General features: G+C 43.9%; 2 protein-coding genes across 3 annotated transcripts in view; one reads left to right on the top strand and one right to left on the bottom strand.

The window, feature by feature from the left end:
- The window catches only part of mark4b (MAP/microtubule affinity-regulating kinase 4b), an 84,222-nt gene extending 73,123 nt beyond the window's left edge, over positions 1–11,099 (top strand). Inside the window, exons 16-17 of one of the 2 annotated variants that reach the window (XM_083637562.1) lie at positions 5,625–5,669; positions 8,640–11,099. In XM_083637562.1, the coding sequence (XP_083493688.1) occupies positions 5,625–5,669; positions 8,640–8,973 (379 nt within the window). In that variant the 3' untranslated portion in view covers positions 8,974–11,099. The remainder of the gene's footprint in view (positions 1–5,624; positions 5,670–8,639) is intronic. The other variant, XM_083637563.1, reaches the window with a different exon arrangement.
- Positions 11,100–12,156: 1,057 nt separating this feature from the next.
- On the bottom strand, positions 12,157–20,108 carry ckmb (creatine kinase, muscle b). The gene is made up of 9 exons (XM_083637764.1): positions 20,046–20,108; positions 18,094–18,206; positions 17,860–17,956; positions 17,154–17,308; positions 16,293–16,425; positions 15,506–15,677; positions 15,001–15,124; positions 14,351–14,540; positions 12,157–12,758 (listed from the first exon to the last, which is right to left on the bottom strand). Exons 2-9 carry the CDS (start codon positions 18,184–18,186, stop codon positions 12,580–12,582), a joined length of 1,143 nt encoding a protein of 380 aa, XP_083493890.1. The 5' UTR covers positions 18,187–18,206; positions 20,046–20,108; the 3' UTR covers positions 12,157–12,579.
- Between the last annotated feature and the right edge of the window lie 990 nt (positions 20,109–21,098).

Raw genomic sequence — 21,098 nt, forward strand, 5'->3', positions numbered from 1 at the left:
CTTTCCCTTCACTGACAGACCCAGGTCCAAACCTCTCCTACAGTACTTTACCTTCACTGACAGACCCAGGTCCAAACCTCTCCTACAGTACTTTCTCTTCACTGACAGACCCAGGTCCAAACCTCTCCTACAGTACTTTCTCTTCACTGACAGACCCAGGTCCAAACCTCTCCTACAGTACTTTCCCTTCACTGACAGACCCAGGTCCAAACCTCTCCTACAGTACTTTCCCTTCACTGACAGACCCAGGTCCAAACCCCTCCTACAGTACTTTCTCTTCACTGACAGACCCAGGTCCATTTGCAAATCATTCTCAGCGTTTGTTTTGCATGTGGAAAGCACCAGATGAATGTGTTCTGCCACATTGGACAGTAACGGATGGCAGAAAGTTTAGACAATTTGAAATACTATATACTTCTCTGGTACTGTCCTGAGGAACTTTCCTGATGCTGTTAACCCCAGCAATGTGGTACTCTAAGCAGGTAGAAAACAAACGCTAAGAATCTTTTTTTGACCCAGGTCTGCTGTTTACCCAGGACTATCTCTTTCTGGGCTGTTTACTGCTGCTTTGTTTGTTTCTTTAACAATTTCTGCTTTTCCTTGCCAGTCACCTGCCAGTCTCCTATCCCTCTTTTACCTGAATCATATAATCTGTTACTTCTCTCTCGTTTCTACCTGTGTTTCTTACCGTCTTTCATTATCTATGCTTTGCCTTCTTCTTCCTCGTTCTTTCTCTCGTTGACTCTGTCTTTGTTACTTCTTACTCTGCTGTGTTTTTCCCTTTCCGTTCCTCTCTCCATCTCCTGTTCTTCTTCCTAGGGTCACTCTTGACCCCTCTAAACGTCAGAGCTCAAACAAGTCCATGTCAGGCTGCACCCTCCCACAGGGCACAAAAACAGTTAGTAAGTCTTCCTTTCCCATGTTTTCTGGCTGCTGCTTCTGTGTGTCTGTCTGTCTGCCTGCCTATCTGCCTGACTGCTGGTGCACTGTCATCTCCTCTGCCCCTCATTCACTGTCTCCATCACAGTTAGGGGTTTCAGTTAGTAGAAATAATGTTATTGGTTGGGTTATAGAGCAAATCAACACTAAATCATATAACTGTGCAAGTGTCGAAGAAAGCATGGTGCTAGTCTTGGCTCTCCCCAGATCGGCAGAGGGTGGTGCAGCGACCGGGGCAGCAGGGGGGGTAATTGGCCAAGTACAATTGGGGAGAAAATGGGGAAGAAATCAGATAATAAAAAAACACTAAATCATATAGGGCAGAAAATCACTGTTGCATTGGTTGAATATTTAAATCATGCACTTCTGGCCACGCCCCGATCAGTGATGTCAAAGCAAGCAGGTGTTTTGCATCAGCTGTCAAAGGCAAATTAACTGCTGACATCACTGACTGGTGTGACCAGAAGTGCAACATGCTTCACCTCAGACATCAGTGCAACAATGATTTTCTGCTCTATATGATTTAGTGTTGATGTGCTGTTTAAACCTCAATAGGCGGAGCCAAAGAGCCACAGTTCTTGAAGCGCAACCTAGCTAACTGGCAAACTTGAATGGCAAAGTAGGAACTAGTCAAAAAAAAACAGGCAAGGGATGACAACGCGAGTACCATATTTTCAATTAGTAGAAGTAGCTATATTAGGAAAACCGTTTAAGTGGTGAGCGAAATGGTAAGCAAATGCTGCTTTCTTTATTTATTTATATATATTTTTTTAATCTTCATGAATCTGGTTTGTATATATAGGCTACCCGCAGTCCTAGGTCTCAAGCAGGGGCAGAAGGTACATGCTAGTTGGCTAGCTGTAATCTTTGCGGTGTTCAATTGCAACTTTCTGGCCCCGACACAGGCGACCCAACATTCTGTCTTCATTGCCGGTAGTGCTTTGAAGTTTGGTTGATGTGTTCTAGCCTTTAGTCACACTGTAATGTTGACTTTATGCTGCTAGGGGGCAACATTGACAATGAATGGGACTGACCCAAGGGTAGATCTACATCACTGGTCAGGGACAACATGCTTGTTTGAACTTCACAGGTCAGCTAGGCTAACTTGCTAACCTAGGTAGTTTGTATTAGTTAACAATAGCAAGAATGCGAGGCTCATATTAGCAGCCTCCTCTCTTTCACAAGGCTGCAGTTTAATACTAGTTAGACATGCAGAAGAGCATGAGAAATGTTTTTAATTGATTTATTTTATGTGCATTAGGTATAATTAATGTCCATTAGCCTATGTCAGCAGAAATCCCCAGTCTCGCACGCACAGTCGCACACTTGCACAAACATACTGTACGCACACTCCCTTACAATCACACAGCTTGTTTTTAGATTAAACAACTTCCTGAAGGTGTGTGTGTGTGTGTGTGTGTGTGTGTGTGTGTGTGTGTGTGTGTGTGTGTACACACGCACATGTTCTTTGCAACTCAAGTGTAGTAGTCTGAGTCATGTAATCAACACCATATGTTTCCGCTTGTTGTTAACAAATCAGCAGTCCTGTGAATCTGTGGCAGCAGAGGATCCAGGACAGACAGGAAAGGGGGGGATGGGTTTTATAGCAGACAGAGGTAGGGGGTAGAAGAAGAAGAGCAGAGAGAGGCTCAGTCTACAGTGTAAAGCGCAAATTATGCTCGAGCGAAATCGACGGCGCTGCCTGCGCCGAGGGGGTCGCCACAGCTGGGCGTCCTATCGGCGCAGCTCTGCAATGAGCTGCGTCCTATCGGCGCAGCTCATTGCAAGTTCTTGGTAAACGACACGATAACGTTTTGGACGAGTTACGTTAGAGTATGCACAGTCTCGCTGTCGCCGCTCGCCGGCGGCAAGGCTCCAAGTCGTGGCTGCGCAAAACCATGCCGGGCGCTTAGCGCCCACGCCACACATCGTGCGTGACGGCTACCTGGCTGAACTGCTGCGGCTCGCTCGCCTGTTGCGTCTACGCTGCCTTCCAGTAAACCAAACGGGAGCCGGGCCGCTGCTGCCTATTTTTGCTGGGAACAGCGCCATCTCTTGGTCAAAATAGGTGAGACCCCGAATCTCTAGATGAGACACAGCCGAGCGCAGCCGAGCGGCTCTCAGCTGTTAACATAGGCGCCGAAATGAAAACCAACAGGGTTCGGCCATGCACACAGATGAGCTGCTCATGCAGGATGTGTGTTAGTAAAGCCTTTCCCAACCCTGACATCCACCCTAAAACCAGCGGTACCACTTTATTTGGATAGTCAACCTACAGAGTCTGCAAAGTATTTGTAACATTTCAACAGCTTATTGGTTGACTTTCAACACTTCCACTGTTTCACTTTTGTCTGTAGTTGTGTAACAGATTATAGAGTATGTGACAATTCATGAACATACCTACATATTCTCAGAATAATGTAGTACCTCCAGGTGATGAGAATCAGCTCTGTGGAACGGGAAGCAAACAGAATCTGTTAAACATCTACAGACAAAGTGAAACAGTTGAATTGTTGAATGCCAACTAATAAGCTGTTGAAATGTTACAAATACTCTGTAGACTCTCTGTAGGCGAACTATCCAAACAAAGTGTTACCAAACCAGCTTTTGGTGATACACCCTGCATTCCTGGCTTCATGTTATTGTTTGGTGGTGGATTTTTTTCCCTTTTTTTATTCCCATGGATAACTGGTCAAACGTAGACGATGTCATATCACATTGAGATATTTCCAGCACAGCTAACGTTTTTGATGGGGGGGAATGTTTCAGGATACAAAACATCAGTGATAAACGTCAGGTTTTCGTGTCAGTTCCTCAGTATCAAAGAGCGAGGGCTTCTTTCTAGAGATGCCATTTTGCATCAAGAGATGTTCAACAATCAAACAGGGAGAAATCCATCATAGAAGAGGAGAGAGAGCAGTTTCTCTACCGACTGTAGCCTCCATAGACCAGAATGCAATGCAGCCACAAGACATGTTGTTTTTTGAGTAACAAAAATGTGTTCTATTTCCACACAAAGAGTCGATTGATATTTTTTATTTTGTTCAGGGTAGTAGACCACGCTCATCCAGCTCAAGCATGTACTGTACAATACATTATAAACACAAAATATTCAACGCTGTAATTTATATACATATCCATATACATGGACATACAAATATCTACAGTACATATGACCAAAAAGGAAGGAAATAGAAAAAACTTTTAAACTTTACTACTACTTTATTACTGCGACCACCGTGACAGTACTTTTGCAGCAATAGAGTATTTTGAAATCTGTAAATTCACATGCACATAATGTAACCTTTCCTGACAGGCACATGTTGACTTAAGATTTGTCACGGTGTCACTTTAAAACTTCTCATATTAGTCAGTTGAATAAAAGGGTTAAGAGTAACCCCCCCCGGAGGGTATTATTGTGGTGGATTAGCTGTGGATTTCTCCCTGTCTGTTTGAAATGGCTGAGACATTAGACAACAACAGGCAACAGGTTGAGACACAGAGTCTGCAGATGATTTCAGATCTTTCCTGCTCATAATGTGTTGTGATGTGATTAAAGCCACAGCACTGAGGCAGTTTGTCCGTCACAGCTGCATTAGGGCCTTGTTAAAGTCAGCTTTGGTTTCCGCTCAAAATCTGTCAATGAAAGCTGGCCGCTTGCTCCTGCAGGCCACTCCCACTTCCTGGAATGGAGCTTGGGTTGCCAGGTTGGTGGGAGAGTGGCCTCAGTCTAGACAGACAGCAGCAGCAGCCTCTGGTGGCCATTGGGGGAAAATGCACTACAAAAACTCAGCAACGGGCTTATGGCAACCTGTTGGGTGGAACACATGCCATTTGGTTTTAGAATTTGAGCCAAAACACCCCACAGTGTCATGGGTAAATACATTTTTAATGTTGGACCCAATGATCTCTCCTGAGGTGAAGAAGAAGATGACGAGGTTCCATAGAATTAGAATATACTGTATAGTTTTTAAAAGCAGATACCAGTATTTTTGGAGTCGCCAATGGATGATATCTTGTGCCAATGTGCAATTAGTATTTATAAGTATTTAGTGTTTCCTCCCTGAATTAATCTGAAACAGCATTTATAACCCAGACTTATGACATTATTTTAGTCTCAGCAACTCTATAAGGCAGGTTAACTCAATAATCACTCACAACATGTCACCTTACTGTACAAACGTTATTGCTGTTTTACATTTTACAGCATCATTGGTTCAAATTAGGTTGACAGGGTTCAAGTTAAAATAAAGAGCAAAAATAAAGAGTAAAAGTTAAAATAAATCCAATTGGCACCTGGCATGCATTGCAAAATGATCAGGGGAAATGTAGGTGTAGACAGAAGTAATATATATCTATATGCTCTCATACTCATGCACACAGCTCCGTGCTGTGCGTCTGGTTTGGATTCACTTACCCCTAGATTCATTTCTCGTCATTCTGTTCTGTTTTGTCAGTGACTTTGATGTTTCGTTGTCTCGTATCCATCTGGTGCAGTGAGTGGACAGTAGGTTTGATGATGACCCATCCATGATTTGAAGATGTGTTGTTGTGTTCTGTGTCGTGATTGTTGATTGATTGGTTAACGTGGCCTTGCTGCTGATTGGAGGTGGGGAGGGCTGCGGTGGGGATGTGAAGTAATGGGTTGATTGATTCCTAACGGGAACCTTTGTCTTCTTCTTGAGGGTCACAGACGAACCTGAGAGAATCAGCAGATCTCCGGTCACAAGGTGAGTCCATGTTTACATTTCTGTTCGCCAGAGAGACGTACATCAAGTGTAGAACAAGCTCTAGTTCATCACAGAACTGTCCTGACAATTCACTTGCCAAGCTGTCAAATTAACAACCACATTACAGAAAACTCCCCAATCAGACCATGTTTTGTAGTGAATGCATGTATAGAGGAAAGAATGAGTTTTAATCCAAGTAGTGTAGTCTCAATGTACATTAATTCCATAGTAGTACACTGCAGAACAGAACATAAGAGTTAGAATCAGAATCAATTTAATTGTCAAGTAGAGTACATTTACAGGGATTTGTCATGGTCATTGGTATCCATAGTATTGCCATGATGTCACATACTGTACATTTTCTATCAATTTGTGTTTGAAATAAGTGGGAGAGATGTAAGTACAAACACATGTGATGTATTTTATTTAGTTTTTTCTGCGCACTGTTTTCTCAACATCGCTGTCGGTTGGTATTGGATATGGGTTCCATCCTGGAAACGATATGAATACTGATTTAAAAAATCACATAGGAATAAACATGTAATGTAGCGGTTGTGCTGTCCCTACAGACACCTGCTTTTAACATACAGTAAGATAGACCAACCAGGTGAACTGAAGTGAAAGATAATGAAGATCCCTTATTGAACTCAACTTGACTCACTGGAGTGTAAATGTAGATGTGGAACATTAAACAACAATTTTCCAGCCTCGAGACCATTGAGATTGAGTGCAGAAGGTGATCTTAAAGTCATGTACTCTCATTGTCTACCGGTACTTGAATTCAGGATTGCCTCCACTCAGCTGGCTGTACAGCATGTTACTAAAAGCTAGGGCTGGCAAGATGCATCGATTCAATGATCAACGATCCAACTGCATCGATCCACATTGAAAACATCGATATTAATCGATATGACCCGCCATAAAATAATTATTATTTATTTTGGAATCTTATTAAAAATTATAATTATTTTTCATTTAAATGTCTAAGAGCTGAACAATAAAATTGTCAAATGATATTTTAGTTGCTTTTTTTAACTGATTGTTTAACTGATTGTGGGCATATCGTGGGGCATATCGTCTAATATCGATCGCAGCCCCCTGAATCGAATGGCATCGTATCGTATTGTGGCAGACTTTGTGTGGCAGCATCGTATCGTATCGTGGCAGACTTTGTGTGGCAGCATCGTATCGTATTGTGGCAGACTTTGTGATCTCGGCAAAAATCGCATAGTTGTCTCATGAATTGAGATTGGATCGCATCATGATCAAACGTATGATTCCCAACCCTACTAAAAGCCTTGTCTACTTTCTCTTAGCCTCCGCTGCTTCAGCCGCAGCCCAGTCTCAGGCTCGGTCTCAGGTTAAAATCAGCAGGTAAACAGCTGCATGGAGCAGCAGCACCATGTTAACTGACCGTGGTGTGGCTGTAGATGCTATAGGCATGGATCCTTGTGGTAGATGATGCCTGTGAAATAAAAGATTCTCTATCGTGTTTAACAACAATTTACTCCCTTAATCTGCCCTTTGTACATTCTTCTACCAGACCAATAGGTTGTCATGATCGATTGTTGTTTTTAGATGTGATGTGTGGTGTTAGTTGGTCTTCTGTGCGTTTTTCTAGCACGTGTTAAAGCCAGAAACCAGAGGTGTGAACAAGTCAACTTTGCTCCAGTCTCAAGTCAGTCTCAGTCTTGGGGTCCAAGTCTCAAATGTAGATTACCAAGTCAAGTCTAAATGTAGAACAGCAAGTCGAGTCAGAACAAATCAATAGTCCAGTATCAAAATTAAATATCTAGGACTTTTCGATGCAATATACTGTAGCTTTAATAGGGTAAAAGCTTGCTAAGAGCATCATGAGTTTGATTTCTATAATCCGTTTCAACTTCAGTAAATTAATTCATTCCATACAAATTCAGAAAACAATTTCAATTCAGTCTGCTGGAAAAAATCTCATTACTTTCAATATGAGTCATTTACACAAACACAGGATCTCAAGTCAAGACTTCAGAAACCTTATCAAGTCATCATCTCTCCAGGCATCAAGTCAAGCAATTATAATTGTGACTCGAGTCCCCACCTATACCAGAAACTGAAAAAATGATATACGAGCTGTAATAGAACTGAGCAAACAGCCTTTTATCTGAATTCACATGTGAATTCAGATCAAATGGGCCAATATCATTTCATATTTTATATTAGTATTTGATGAACACTGCGCAGTGAATGCTTTACGGGTAACTCCTAATTTCTCCTCACACTTGAACAGCACCAGTGTCCTCAGAAAACAGGTAACATTGTGTTGACCGGTACAGACGGTTTCACCGGAATTGTGTTGCTCGGAAACAGTTTGGACTTAAGTTTATTTGCTGTCAGTTATTGTATTAGCAAACACTACAACAGGAAGTAAGGCTAGGACCAATTTCAATGTTTATGTTGTCTATAACTAACTCCAGCTCACCCCAACTCACACACACTCCCATGAAAGATAGCTTTGAGGTGTGCTACGTTGATTTGCATAATCTGTTTGGTATGATGCATCCACTGTATAGTATGCAACAAAATACATCTTAAAAAAACAGCTGATAGTAAAGACACCATACCCTCAGACTAGATACCACGTCTTGTTCATCTAGGTAGAATTGTATATGTGAAAACCCAATAATGTGTGATATTAATATTTTTCTTCTTCTCCCCCCTCCCTAACCACTCACCCACTCACATTCATCTGATAATGCCCACACTCCTCTATTCACACATCCACTCACAATCATCTATCCTTACATCCATACTGTATATCTGTACATCCACTGACCTACATTCATTCATTCATCCATACATCCACTTCACACCTCCTCCACCTTCCCTTCCCCACCCCTTCCTCTCCTATACCACTATTTACCCCCCCCCCTTGTCCCTCCTCTTTCCAACCCTGTCCCCCATCGCCTGTTGTCTTCCTCTCTTCCCTTCCAGTCGCCATCTACCTGGGCATCAGAAAGCGGCCGAGCCCCGGACCCCCCGATGCGGCTGGGATGTGAGGGTGCGCAGCCCCCGCGACCCGGCCGAGGTGGTGCTAGCGCTGCGCGAGGCGGCCCAGGGCTGCGGCTGCCAGGTGCACCTGGCGGGGCCTTTCCTGCTGTCCTGCACCCATGGAGCAGCCGGTGCCCGCGTGGCCTTCGAGGCCGAGGTGTGCCAGCTGCCCAGCGGGCCGGGCCAGAGCAGCGGCGTGCGCTTCAAGCGCCTGTGGGGGGCGCCGTTAGCCTTCAGAGACATTGCCACCAAAGTGTCCAAAGAGCTGGAGCTCTGAGGGCGTCGGGGGGCGGGGCAGAGCGACGGCCGACGGGACAAGCTGACGGACGAGGAGGGGAGAGGGGGAGGGGGAGCAACGGGGGTAGAAACCAGCGCCTCCTCCCCCGCGTCTCCTCTTCCTGCCTTGGCTCCTCCTCCTCTGATGCGGCTAGCGATGCCTCGCCTCCGCCAAAGACCCTCTTCTAAGTTCTGATGCCACATCTCCCGGACTAATAAATGCACAGACACGGATAGACCGCCATCGGCAGACTTATGATGACCCCTTGACCTCGGAGCGGTCAGTGACCTATGAACCCTGCTTAGAGTACACCTCCAACTCCATCTCACGTGAACCCATGGAGTCAAACTGTTTTTTTTTTTCATAATTTCATATTCGATGATGATAACGATGGCGACGCTGAGAATGGCAGAGATTGATCACTTGTTGTTTTGACATTGTTATTCCTATTGTATCATATTGTCATCATTCCTTTTTAAAGAGCTGCTATTTAAAGAAATGTTTTAATTTTTCTGTGCGTTAGATTTATTTTCTTTCTTTTACGCTTTTAAAAGGGGCAGGTGATTGACCTCGGTTGTTTTGTTTTTTGTTTGTGTCGGACGCAGATGTCGCATATTTAAGCAGTGAGGTGCAGTCTGACCCCCGGCCTGCAGAGGGAGACATGCAGAAATGCAGAGACTTGTCACAGACTGAATGAAGCTTTAGAGCAGCACCATGGCCTTTCTGCCCATCCCCAATGGCCCATCCATTGACAAAACCCATTCAATTCTACCGTTCATTTGAACTGTCCATGTGTGTTTGTCCCGTCTCTGGTACATAGGGTCACTTCAGGTTTTTAAAGGAGTAGGCAGTTTTACCCTCAGTTACTGTGGTAGCACGTTGGCATCCTAATATCACCCGTCTATTTCCTCAAGTGGTGCAATACATCCACAAGGCCAAGAATCAAGACTTGATTTATTTTAGTTTTTGTTATAGCTCACCGTTTGATATTGTTGTTTTATAATATCGTTGAATTATACTCAAACAATTTTTGAGCACTTTTCTCTTCTTTTTACCCAGGCGTGCATTGTGCTGGCAGGGTTTCAGTATTTTCTGCTAAACTGTAAAAACCAAATTATCTCACAAATTATGTCTTTACATTTTAAATTCTGGTTATTGATTAAAAAAAAAATCATCAGACACATGTCACCTTGAGGGAAAGCATTTCTACATTTGCCCTTTTCCCTAAAATGGCTTATTGGCATTGTTTCAGTTTGCGGCTAAATGAGCCATTTTAAGGAAAGCCATTTTAAGGACATCAAAGTACAAATGCTGCTCATTTTTTCCCGCTACAAAGGATCAAATGTCCAGTGAAGAAAAATACACAACTAAAATGTAAAATGATGAACCTGGCAACACGTAGGGACTCTGTAGCCTTTTCACCCCGTTGACCAATCGGGCTGCAGCACTGCTGAGAGGTGTATGACTGTTGACCAATCAGAACCCACTACTGCTGAGCGGTGTATGACTGTTAATCAACCAGACTCCAGCGTTACCAAGCCATTGTGAAATTTCAAAAGGAGGAGCTTGGAGTCCAGGGTGGAATGCCTTTTTTAAATCCTGGTCCTTGATTATTCCTCTATCACTTACTTTTTGATGCTCATTATAAAATAGCCATTAGACTGGGAGGTTATGATGGAAAGACACATACATTATGTATTGTTGTATTGCCATTCCCCGCTCCGAAATCATGATCATCTAACAAAACACTTGATTTTGGAATGGAAAAAGTAAAGTGAAACAGTGGATGTGTGACCTGTGTGGCAGGAACAGCTACACGAATTTATTCGCTTCATTGGAGATTTATTTCATTTGCAGCAGGTGGCCACCGATGTCTTAAAATGTGAAATCTGTGATTTAGGGCTAATTTTGTGCAACTTTTTGGGTCTGCAGCTGGGCCTCAGCCTCTGAAGCTGTCTTGTAGATCCTGTTAGGGCCATGTGCTTTGAGGCTAGAGTTCTGTTGTGTAGTGTGTTTGAAGCAGTCGCTATTATCAATGAAGCATACTTATGGGCTGAAACTACGGAAATGATCGACCTGCAATCCTGCATGTCTCCAAGGAAATAACGTGTGACGCAAAAATAAAGACTTTCAACTTCTTTCATGTTTTTGTCTGGTGTGATTTCTCCTTGGGGGTGAATTTGATCCCTTTGACCAGTGAGTCTCAGTTTTTTCATATCAAGGAGCCTCAATTTAGTCCACATTAGAGCCACACAGACCCCCATCTGATGAGCTTTGGTCTCTGGGACACAAATCTGAGAATATATTCATTGTCGGATATGATTTTGTCCAGAATTCCATGACTAACTTTAGGATATTGTAGGTAGAGAGAAACTGATCAAAGCAGTCATTCTTCTAGATTCTCTAATTTTGTTAAATTCTTGTAAATTAAATAATGGTGATGTTTCATAATTCACCAATTTGCTGGGAACCCTCTGTAAGCCCCTCAAGGACCCCCGGTGGTCCCAGATCCCCACATTGAGAACCACTGCCTTTGACCATGCTTTATGTTTTATGCTTAGCCTATATTGTGGTGTGTGTCCATTGACAACCAAGATGTGTTTACTTGTGATTTACCCAGGCGGGCAAGCTTGGGGTTGGACAGATGAAGCCTATGTGGAAGTGATCAAATCTGTAGTTCCTCGAATGGCCACTTGAGGCTGGGTCCAAAAGGTAGTCGTTCCCCGTTCACCCCCATGTTAAAATACCCGACTTTACAACAGGATTTGGTTCAAAACAGGTTTTGGTCTGTATAGCCAATTTCACCTTTAATGACAATGGGGGGTGGTGTTAAATAACTCACCTGTTAGAGTAAAATAGACAGATGATAGAAAAGACTGCGTTTTGGACGTGATTGACAGGTCACATGTCCAGTGATCACATAGCTTGCCGTGTGGCGGACCAATAGCAGACGGAGCTGCGGCTTTGGGAAACCCCTGGTCCCATGCGAGCTGCGCAAGAACCCCAAGATGATGACGGTCGGCCACACTCCCATAGGCTTCAAAACGGGAGTCAGTAGGTGACAACACGGTGACTCTGTCCATATATTTTCCAAGTGAAAAAGTGATGATTCCTACCAGTGAATGAAAGCAGTTGGGTGTGTGGGTTTCTTGTAATAAAAGCATCAGAGAGCAGGTTTGGTTGTTACATGGAGCAAGATTTAATTGTTCAATCAATGTTATTTTACAACCAAAAAAGTGTTTTCGGTGCGTACACATAGCCATGACCAGACTATGCGTAGGTTGATCCCAGGATGTTACGGAGTGAATGGGGGAGAGAGATGATTAAAGTGACAGAAAATTAGAAAAGGAGGAAACAAAGAAAACAGCAGGAAAGATGAGTAAGGTTAAGAGCTAGGAAAGTAAAAAGTTAGGAAAGGAAGGAGCGGATAGAAAAGTGGAGTGTCTTTTTTGACGGAGATAATTAAGTTCAGCAGAGAGTAGCCAGTCGGCAGAAACCGGTAAAATAACTTTACAACAAGGCTACCCGTTCATTTTTATAATATAAAAAAACAAACACAGAAGCGTCAGTCATTCAGTCATCGGTAGTCTGTTCCATCTGTCCTCTTTACTTCTGGGCGGGGATCATGCCATCAATGGACTCTCCCTTCTCCAGCTTCTTCTCCATCTCCACCATCAGCTTGACGCCATCGACCACCATCTGGACCTGATCCACCTCGGAGGAGCCCAGACGGTCAGCGTTGGAGATGTCGAACACACCGCCCACGGAGGCTGTGTCCACACCGCCTGGAGAGAGGAGAGGAGAGAGGAGGCTTCTTTAGTCTTATGTTCTGTCCAGAGCAGCACTCTGTAGCCCACTCTGACCCCTGCCTGGATTACTGAACAGGCCAACCAGGCACAGGCCCAGGGGCCCCACGAGCCAGAGCTTGTGCACGATGAGGCTGTCACGAACCAACTAACTGCCCCACAGTCGAAGCTTTCTCATTTAATTTACCAAAGCCCCAAAATGTCCCCATCATAACCTAAAAACTTAGAAGTTAGAAGGTGTCACCATGGTGCTCTCACAGTGAGTGTTCCCCTCACAGCGCTTTAGCAGTAAAGCTCTGCATCATTGTCCAAAGGCCTGGTAATGTAAAGTCTTGGTTTATGAAGACCCTGAAATGTTTTCCACTCCTGATCTGTCAGAGTAGGACCCACTGACTCATACCATGCTGTGTGGCCATAGTTAGCTAGTTGTGCCCATGGGCTCAAGTCTCACAATGCAGCTTATGCCCCTTCCTCCAGTATAATTAGCCAATACCTCAACTTCTAGCTTTGCATGCTCATTTCTAGCACGCTTCACGCTCAACTGCGCATGTGCGATTAGTGATTGTTTATGCACTCCAGGGAGTAGCCTATCAAACAGGTGTTATCTGTTTTTGCAAATGAACTGTTCCTGTCTCAGAGGCAGAAATAATCTGATTGGTTGAGTTAAACCTCAGTGGGAGGAGTCAAAGGACCCCTTCCCCCTTTCTGGTTGTAAAGTCATAGCCATAAGGTAGACTGAAGCCCAGAGAGAGAAACACAAGAGGTAAGAGAGGAGGAAGCTAATATTTATGAAGCCATAGGGCTCTCCTAATGAGTAAAAAACATACAATCTAAATACAATCTATCCATACTAAGTTATCTAGGTTAGCTAGTTAACCTAGCTGACCTTCCAACATACATACATTCTAACATTAGTCATACTAGCCTAGCTAGCTAGGTAAGCTAATTAGCTGTGGAACCATCCAGGATGATGATGATTCCTCATGAAGGAATACATGAAGTTGCTGCCATTTCCTTCTTTGACATTCAGGTTCACAGTAAGCCAACTTGCACTCTAAAAATCTATGGCTCTTTGGCTTTAGTTTAACTCAACCAATAAGATTCTTTCTGCCCCCAATTTTTTTTGCATGTTAATGTTATACTGTCTGTAACAAAAAACTCCAAACTAAAATGTCAATCTAGTAGTCTATTCCTCAAAACTAGAGTAATTTCCCAAACTCTGTCTCCTTGTTCAACTCAGTGGATATTAGATATCCCAGTATTACCCTATACTAGACTAACTAGGGGAATCCAGATTAAAGCTATGATCCTTATATTCATTTTTCATGTACTTTAATCATGGAGAGGTGTAGATTACGTAGACAGCTTAAAGATGGGCTCGAGCCTTGAGAGAAATGCGAAATGTATTGTATAAAGGGGGCGCAAACCTAATATTTTGTACTCTTAGTTACATTTCCAGTATTTTTGCTAACGAATGCTAATGTTGCTCATAACACACCACCTCACCTCCCTCCTCCCGATGTGTCTTCACCTCGCCTCTCTAACCCAGGTGACCATTTTGTACTGCGTACCTGTGCCACGCTTCTGCAGACGCAGCCTGGTGAGGATCTCCCCGAACTTGGCATGTGTGCTGAGCTTGGGCAGCTTGACGTGCACTCCACCGCGCAGGCCGGTTCCCAGGTTGGAGGGGCAGGTCAGCACGTAGCCGAGATGCTCGTTCCACATGAAGCCATGGTTGTGTTTCTTGAAGATCTCCTCAATCTGGAAGGTGAGATGAAGAAGTTAATTTAGGTGCACATAATTATAAGATCATCAAAAGTCTCTTGCACACCTGATAGTCTTCGGGACAGGTGCGTGGGTGGAGTAAACGTACTAGGGACCCGCACACTGTCTTCTTCACTTGCTCAATAAAGATAATTTAATATACGGTACAAAGTTTCTGTACACAACCTTTTTAAAGTATTATACTAAAGTATGTTAGTATTATACTAAGGTTGTTGAGCAAGTGAAGACAGTGTGCGGGTGTCCCTTCTTCATAGTACGTTTACTCCACCAACGCACCTGTGCCAAAGACTATTCAGGTGTGCAAGAGACTTTTGATGATCTTGCCAGCTTCCCTCGAATGAGCGTGTGTGTGTGTGTGTGTGTGTGTGTGTGTGTGTGTGTGTGTGTGTGTGTGTGTGCGCGTGTGCGTGTGCGTGTGTGTGTTCTTGTTTGTTACCTTCAACAGGCCGACGCAGAAGCGCTTGAAGACAGTCTTCATGTTGCCTCCCTTCTCCATGGAGATGACACGCAGGTGATCCTCCTCATTCACCCAGACCAGGAAGGACTTGTCGTCGTTGTGCCTGAGGGAGGAGAACCAAGGTCAGTCTCACTTGGTTTATATGGTTTATATACACAGAGGGGAAGTAAATATCAATCTGTTTACGGCAACCTGGGCGCCAAAATAAAATGTTGGCATTGTACGCTTCTGCAATCCGTGGATATGTAGAATATCAACATTTCTGAACCAAAATACATTGCATATCACATTTCTAGATAATTGTGATCCTTATAAATTCTGGTTTGTAATCAGATTGTCTGTTCTAATTGTCTGGTAATTGCATTGATGGCCTGTGTGTGTGTGTGTGTGTGTGTGTGTGTGTGTGTGTGTGTGTGTGTGTGTGTGTGTGTGTGTGTGTGTGTGTGTGTGTGTGTGTGTGTGTGTGTATATCTGTGTCTCTCACCAGATGCCTCTTGCGTCGGGCCAGTCACGAGCCATACCAGCACAGGTCAGCAGGGGGGACACGGGCTTGTCGAACAGGAAGTGGTCGTTGATCAGCTGCTCCTGCTCTGCGTCGGTCATGCCGTCCAGGGGGTAGTACTTACCCTTGAACTCACCTTCCAGACTGGCCAGAGCTGAAGAGAAGGAAGAAAGAAAGTTGAAATGCATGATCAACTCGGACTATTCAATCATAAGTGTTAAAGAGCACTGTCAATGCTTCTACTTAAGTAGAGATGCTGTGAGTTCAGCTAAAAACGAAGACTACCCACTATGAAACCAAAAGCCATAATTTTGATCCCTGAAAAGTCCAGAATATCTCCATTACATAAACTTGAATAATTATCCACTATAAGAAGAAGAAGAACAAAGGGTTACTATCATGGGTGTTTAAGGAATCTATTCATCTATTCATTGTTATGGCTTTTGTGCATGCTTTACAGGGTTATGAATGAGTTATTAAGGGAAAGTTCCTGTCTACTTAAAAGTATCGTTACATTAGAAAGTTAAAAATGAAGGGGGTGTGGAAAATGACTCAAGTAAAAGTAATAGCTCTCCAAAAAGTACAAATAGATGTTCTTATTTGCCAATCAGTATGATTTTTGAATGTGAAATTGGTGGTGATCGATTTAATCACATTAACTAGAGTACTTTTAATGAGTTACTTTCAACATGTGTGTTGTTTATATGGTGTAATGACTCTGAGGCAGATTGAACCATTGGATCAGTGTAAATATTAATCTAATATTCACCCTCAATGGACAGGTTCTGCACAGCTCTGCGCTCGGCACGGCTGTTGTGGGGGGGCAGGGTGAATCCCTTGATGCTGCGGCCGGTACGCACACGGCTGGACAGCACGTAGTTGGGGTCCAGGTCGTCACCACCCTGTTGGGAGGAGGGGGGGGGGGGGGGGGGGGGGGGGGGGGGGTTGGACAGGCAAGGTGAGGAGTGGTTAGTCCATTTAGTTTAGTAAGTGGAGATCAGTTAGGATTATGTATTATAGTTCGTTACTACTGGAGATTCATTGAAAGAATACGCAGAGTTTTGGGGAGATTGGCCTGTTGGTCCACTTGTGCACTAAATGATAAGAATGTAGAAACAAAACCATCCATGTGTCCCCGGTAGATTGTTCGCTATCATGCTAACACTTTAGCATTATGTCATCTAATAGAAGGCGAATCACATTCAATTATTGTGTAAAGTAACAAGCTTGGCCTTTCAGTCATAAGAATAGGCTATTTCAAGTGAGCATCTACGTATTCCTCCACTGTGCAGTGGCTTTTAGCTGTAAACGATGTCCAAATGCCCACCACCTTCACTTCCTATGTAAACAGGCAAAATAGTCCCAGGTATTTCCTAGATTTAGTGTATATGTCTGACACAAGATTGCCACTCTCTTTCTCACTCTCATGCTAGTGGCGAATGATCACTCAACATTGTGTATGCTGAAGAGTTGCATGGAGCACTAGAGTCAATGATCTGTGATAGATGACTTTGGTGTGCTGTCTGTTCTCATTACTTAAGAGGAAAATTGCCGGCCGATCTCCCCAAAACTTGGTGTGCCAAACTATGGGACAATATGGTGAGCGCTAATGTGCCTCTCTGCTCTGTACCTTCAGGTTCTCGAAGTTCAGGTCGGTCTTGTGCTTGTCGGTGGGCTTGTATCCTCCATGACGGTCGGAGATGATGGGGTCAAGCAGATCCTTGAAGACCTCGTAGGTTTCCTCGTCACCAGCAACGCAACCCACAGTCATGATGAAGGGGTGGCCTGGGGGCATGAGGAAGAACCAGGATTAGTGAGTAATTCAATTTAACGCTCTCCACACACTGTGCTGCAATGCTGGGCTAAACTTTGAAGACTGTTATGTAGATGTGTGGAGTGACAGCGTCTACAAGCTGTTGTGCATCTCCCACTTTCCCCTTGTACTGGAGTTAAAGTCCTGTTGTCCTTGTACTGTATTAGTCTGTGTCAGTGTGTAATGTAGGTTGTCAATATGTCTCTGCACCTAATGCCGCTAAGACAAATTCCCAATCATAATATAACTGTATAATATTGTATGGAAACAATAGAGAAAACAGAACAAATTGCTATACCTATATTTCTGCATGGATGTAAAACAATCTTTTTGGCTCAATAGTCCTGTGTAGTTTAACAGGTAGAGCTTGATCCCCAATCCCCAAACATACTCAAAATGTATGCAGTGGTGTACACACTCAGTTGATACGCCTCTAGTGTTCCAGTGGATTTATATACACAATGCGAGCCCCGTCATTGCTGTTGTGTGTTTCTCTCTATGCTGATGACTTGCTGCTTCTTACCAGGGTTGTCAACACCGGTCTGGATGACATCATCCACGGTAAAACCGCTGGGGGTGGACTTGCCCCTCAGCTTGGTGTACAGTTCCTTGGTCAGCACCTACAGCGCATGACAATGCAGTCAGTGATGATACAGTGACATAACCTACTCCTATTCACACTCTGGAAACAGAGGATGTCATTGAAACAAAATACAAGCCTTGTTAATAGGCACAATGTCAGGGGTGGGATTGGTACCTTGGACATGTGGTTGTTGTGCAGGGACAGATCGGGGTACTCCAAGTCCGCGGAGAACTTCATCTTGTAATCGTTGTGGACGTTCTTCGCCATGGTTGCACTTCTTACTCCGTCTGGGAGGAGAGGAGAGGAGTTGTTATCTTTAATGCATTCAGAAACAGGATCACTTTAATTGCCAACTAGATTACATGTAGAGTAATTTGATATAACTGCAGTATAAGAGATGAGAGTAGAAACTATTTTTATAGTGCAAATTCAGGTTTTGTTCCATGCAGATATGCAACCAATATAATGGACACACAAATAGTAGCTACTCTCGCCTTCTTCTGTTAAAGCTGAAGGATAATATGGGAGCAGCACTCTAAAAGGAGAAGGGAGGTTTTTTGAAAGAATAGTTTTTACTGGCTATGGGATGTGTTTGCTTGATGTCATGAGGTGTCCATTTGTTATTCCCAGTGACGATGTAATGATGCAACCCAAACACAACATACTGTATTCGGAAAATACCATATGTCCTGTCAGGTGTTTCTCCAAGTGCCTCAAGTGTCTTGTCTATGAGTCTCCTGGTGACCAGCAGACACCTTCTCATCCTGTCTCCCTCGCCCTTTCTCTCACTGTCTATTTGGTTCCTCCCCCCCTCTTTCTCCCTGTCTCTCTCCCTCTTCAGCTGTCTTCTTTACAACTGATCAGCAGGCACATTTTTGGTCTCTCTGCCCCTCTGACAGCTGTGTCACCTACATGCCTTTCTGCCTGTCTCACCACCTGTCTGTCTCCCCCTCAGAGCGGAGATTATTAATAACTGTGCCCCACCCTCCCCCTCCACCCTCCCCCTCCAACAGGGATTTTCTCTCTTCTCTCATCCCCTTTAGCCTCAGTGTAACTTGACCTCAGTAGCCCCCTCAATCAAAGAAAAAACACATTTGTAACAGAAGCAATACCAAGTTCAAATAAGAATGGTTTCAAACACTTTGCAGTTGTAAACTATTATCATTTCAGCTGTATGCATATGGCTGCTGACTTCCACCCACACTTAAATAGCATAAATACACAAATATGTGATGTGGTTATTATTATTTTTTAAACGTTGTTGCTATCCATGTCCTTTAAATTGCCCCACAATTGATAAATACAGTTCAATTGAATTCAGGAATAAAAAAAAACTTTAACAAAATTTGTATTGTATATTATAATAACACACAGCACACACCAATTCACTCAAATTCACTTCTCCATCACAAATGACTTTTCTGCAAGTTTCTAATTGTAGAGCTGGACTCATTACAGAGCTGCAGCTGCAGAAGCAATCAGAGTCGACACATGGAGTCAGGAATAGAGTAACAACTGGTTGCCATCATATCTATTTCTCTCTCTCCTGCAGAGGTCACAAATCCTTCAAATAGTTGAGGTGCACTTGATCGAAGACACCAGGTACACCAAAAGGTCAAGCATGCATGCCCCACTGATGGCGCCACAAGTTCCATGACTAAATCAAGCGCCCCTAAACTATTCAAAGAGACACTTCAAGCCTGGCCTGCTGTCGTCAGCAACTTCTGATAGATAGCTCCAACTGTGACTGCCGTATACTTTACCATCCCGTTCAGAGCAGACTAACGCTACACACATCCATCCCAACAAACCACAAGCATCAAGCCTTTCAAAAGAGGTTTCAGGATAGATTATGTGTGCTGCTGTCAGGTCAGGAGAACAATCAAAGTAGATTTATATAGTTTCCATATCAGGGAAATAAATGTGCAAATCTGCAGAGGAGTCCAAAAGGGAAAAGGTGTTCAGCGCTCCAGAGTAAAAATGGAAGGAATATCCTTCTCTTTTTCAGGAGGTTTGGTCAGGGAAAGGTTTCATCCATATCTCTATAGCAAAATCGCCACCATCACCACAAAATCATTCCCTCTCGATTTATGGACAAAGGCTGCCTTGTTTTGCTCTTTTTTTACCTGCTCAGGAGAAAAGAAAGAGGTAACAGATCCCGGGATCAGATCCTTTACACCAAATGTAGGGGTTGCCCAACTCTGCCAGGTGGTGGACTTTAGTATTTATACCCAGACCTCCGCCCCCATTGGCTGGGCGGACCTGGGGTCCCCTCGTCTGATTGGTCACGGGGGGTCTTCCATGCCCGGGTGAGTTTGTAAAAGGCAAGAACGTACATCACAACACTCGAGACGAGAGACCAAGCAACAGCTGTGGCCGGCTGGCAGGGCGCTGGCCCAACCCCTCACCTTCTGTGATGGCCCGGGCCCTGTGTGTGTGTGTGTGTGTGTGTGTGTGTGTGTGTGTGTGTGTGTGTGTGTGTGTGTGTGTGTGTGTGTGTGTGTGTGTGTGTGGTGTGGTGTGTGTGTGTGGTGTGTGTGTGTGTGTGTGTGTGTGTGTGTGGGGGGGGGGGGTGTAACAGGATAGGAGTGTAAAAAAGACACATGCAATCTCAAACACTCGTACGTTCAATGCACAGAAGGTGATAATAGCAATGTGCAATGTGGTGAACTTAGGTTTACATTTGAGACATGTACCCGATGCTCATATCTTATCCAGAGTGACTTACATTGAGTGTAAGAGGCTTTGTCAACACACTTGTCTTCACATAACACATGGGCAGTATTACAACATTACATTACATCATTTAGCAGATGCTTCTGTCCAGAGACTTAAAAGAGTACATTTTGTCAACAGTAGTGAAACCAACCGTGCATCACAGTCTTCATCAGCGAAGAATTTTAAAAGGAATAAGTCACTTTTTTTAAGGATTAAAAGATAGGTTAGTTCTGGAAGGGTTAGATCAAGAAGGGTCCAGGTGTGACCTGAAGAGGTGTGTCTTTTGTCTCCGCCGAAAGATTGGCAGGGATTCGGCCGTTCTGACAGAAGGGGGGAGCTCCTTTCACCATTGTGGCATCAGCCAGGAAAGAGAAGAGTTGCGACCGGGATGAGCGACTTTTGAGCCCGCATAGGGATGGAGGGGCGAGGGGACCTGCCAGGGTGGAGGAGTGGAGGGAAGG

This window comes from Poromitra crassiceps (genome assembly GCF_964638095.1).
Source record: "Poromitra crassiceps genome assembly, chromosome: 5".
NCBI classification, from domain to species: domain Eukaryota; kingdom Metazoa; phylum Chordata; class Actinopteri; order Beryciformes; family Melamphaidae; genus Poromitra; species Poromitra crassiceps.

Excerpts from the sequence above, each read along its gene's own strand:
- ckmb (XM_083637764.1), bottom strand. The coding sequence starts at position 18,186 with ATGGCGAAGAACGTCCACAACGATTACAAGATGAAGTTCTCCGCGGAC. Across the intron at positions 16,426-17,153 it reads TGAACTTCGAGAACCTGAAG|GGTGGTGACGACCTGGACCC; the intron begins GTACAGAGCAGA and ends TCCTCCCAACAG. Across the intron at positions 12,759-14,350 it reads TCTGCAGAAGCGTGGCACAG|GCGGTGTGGACACAGCCTCC; the intron begins GTACGCAGTACA and ends TCCTCTCTCCAG.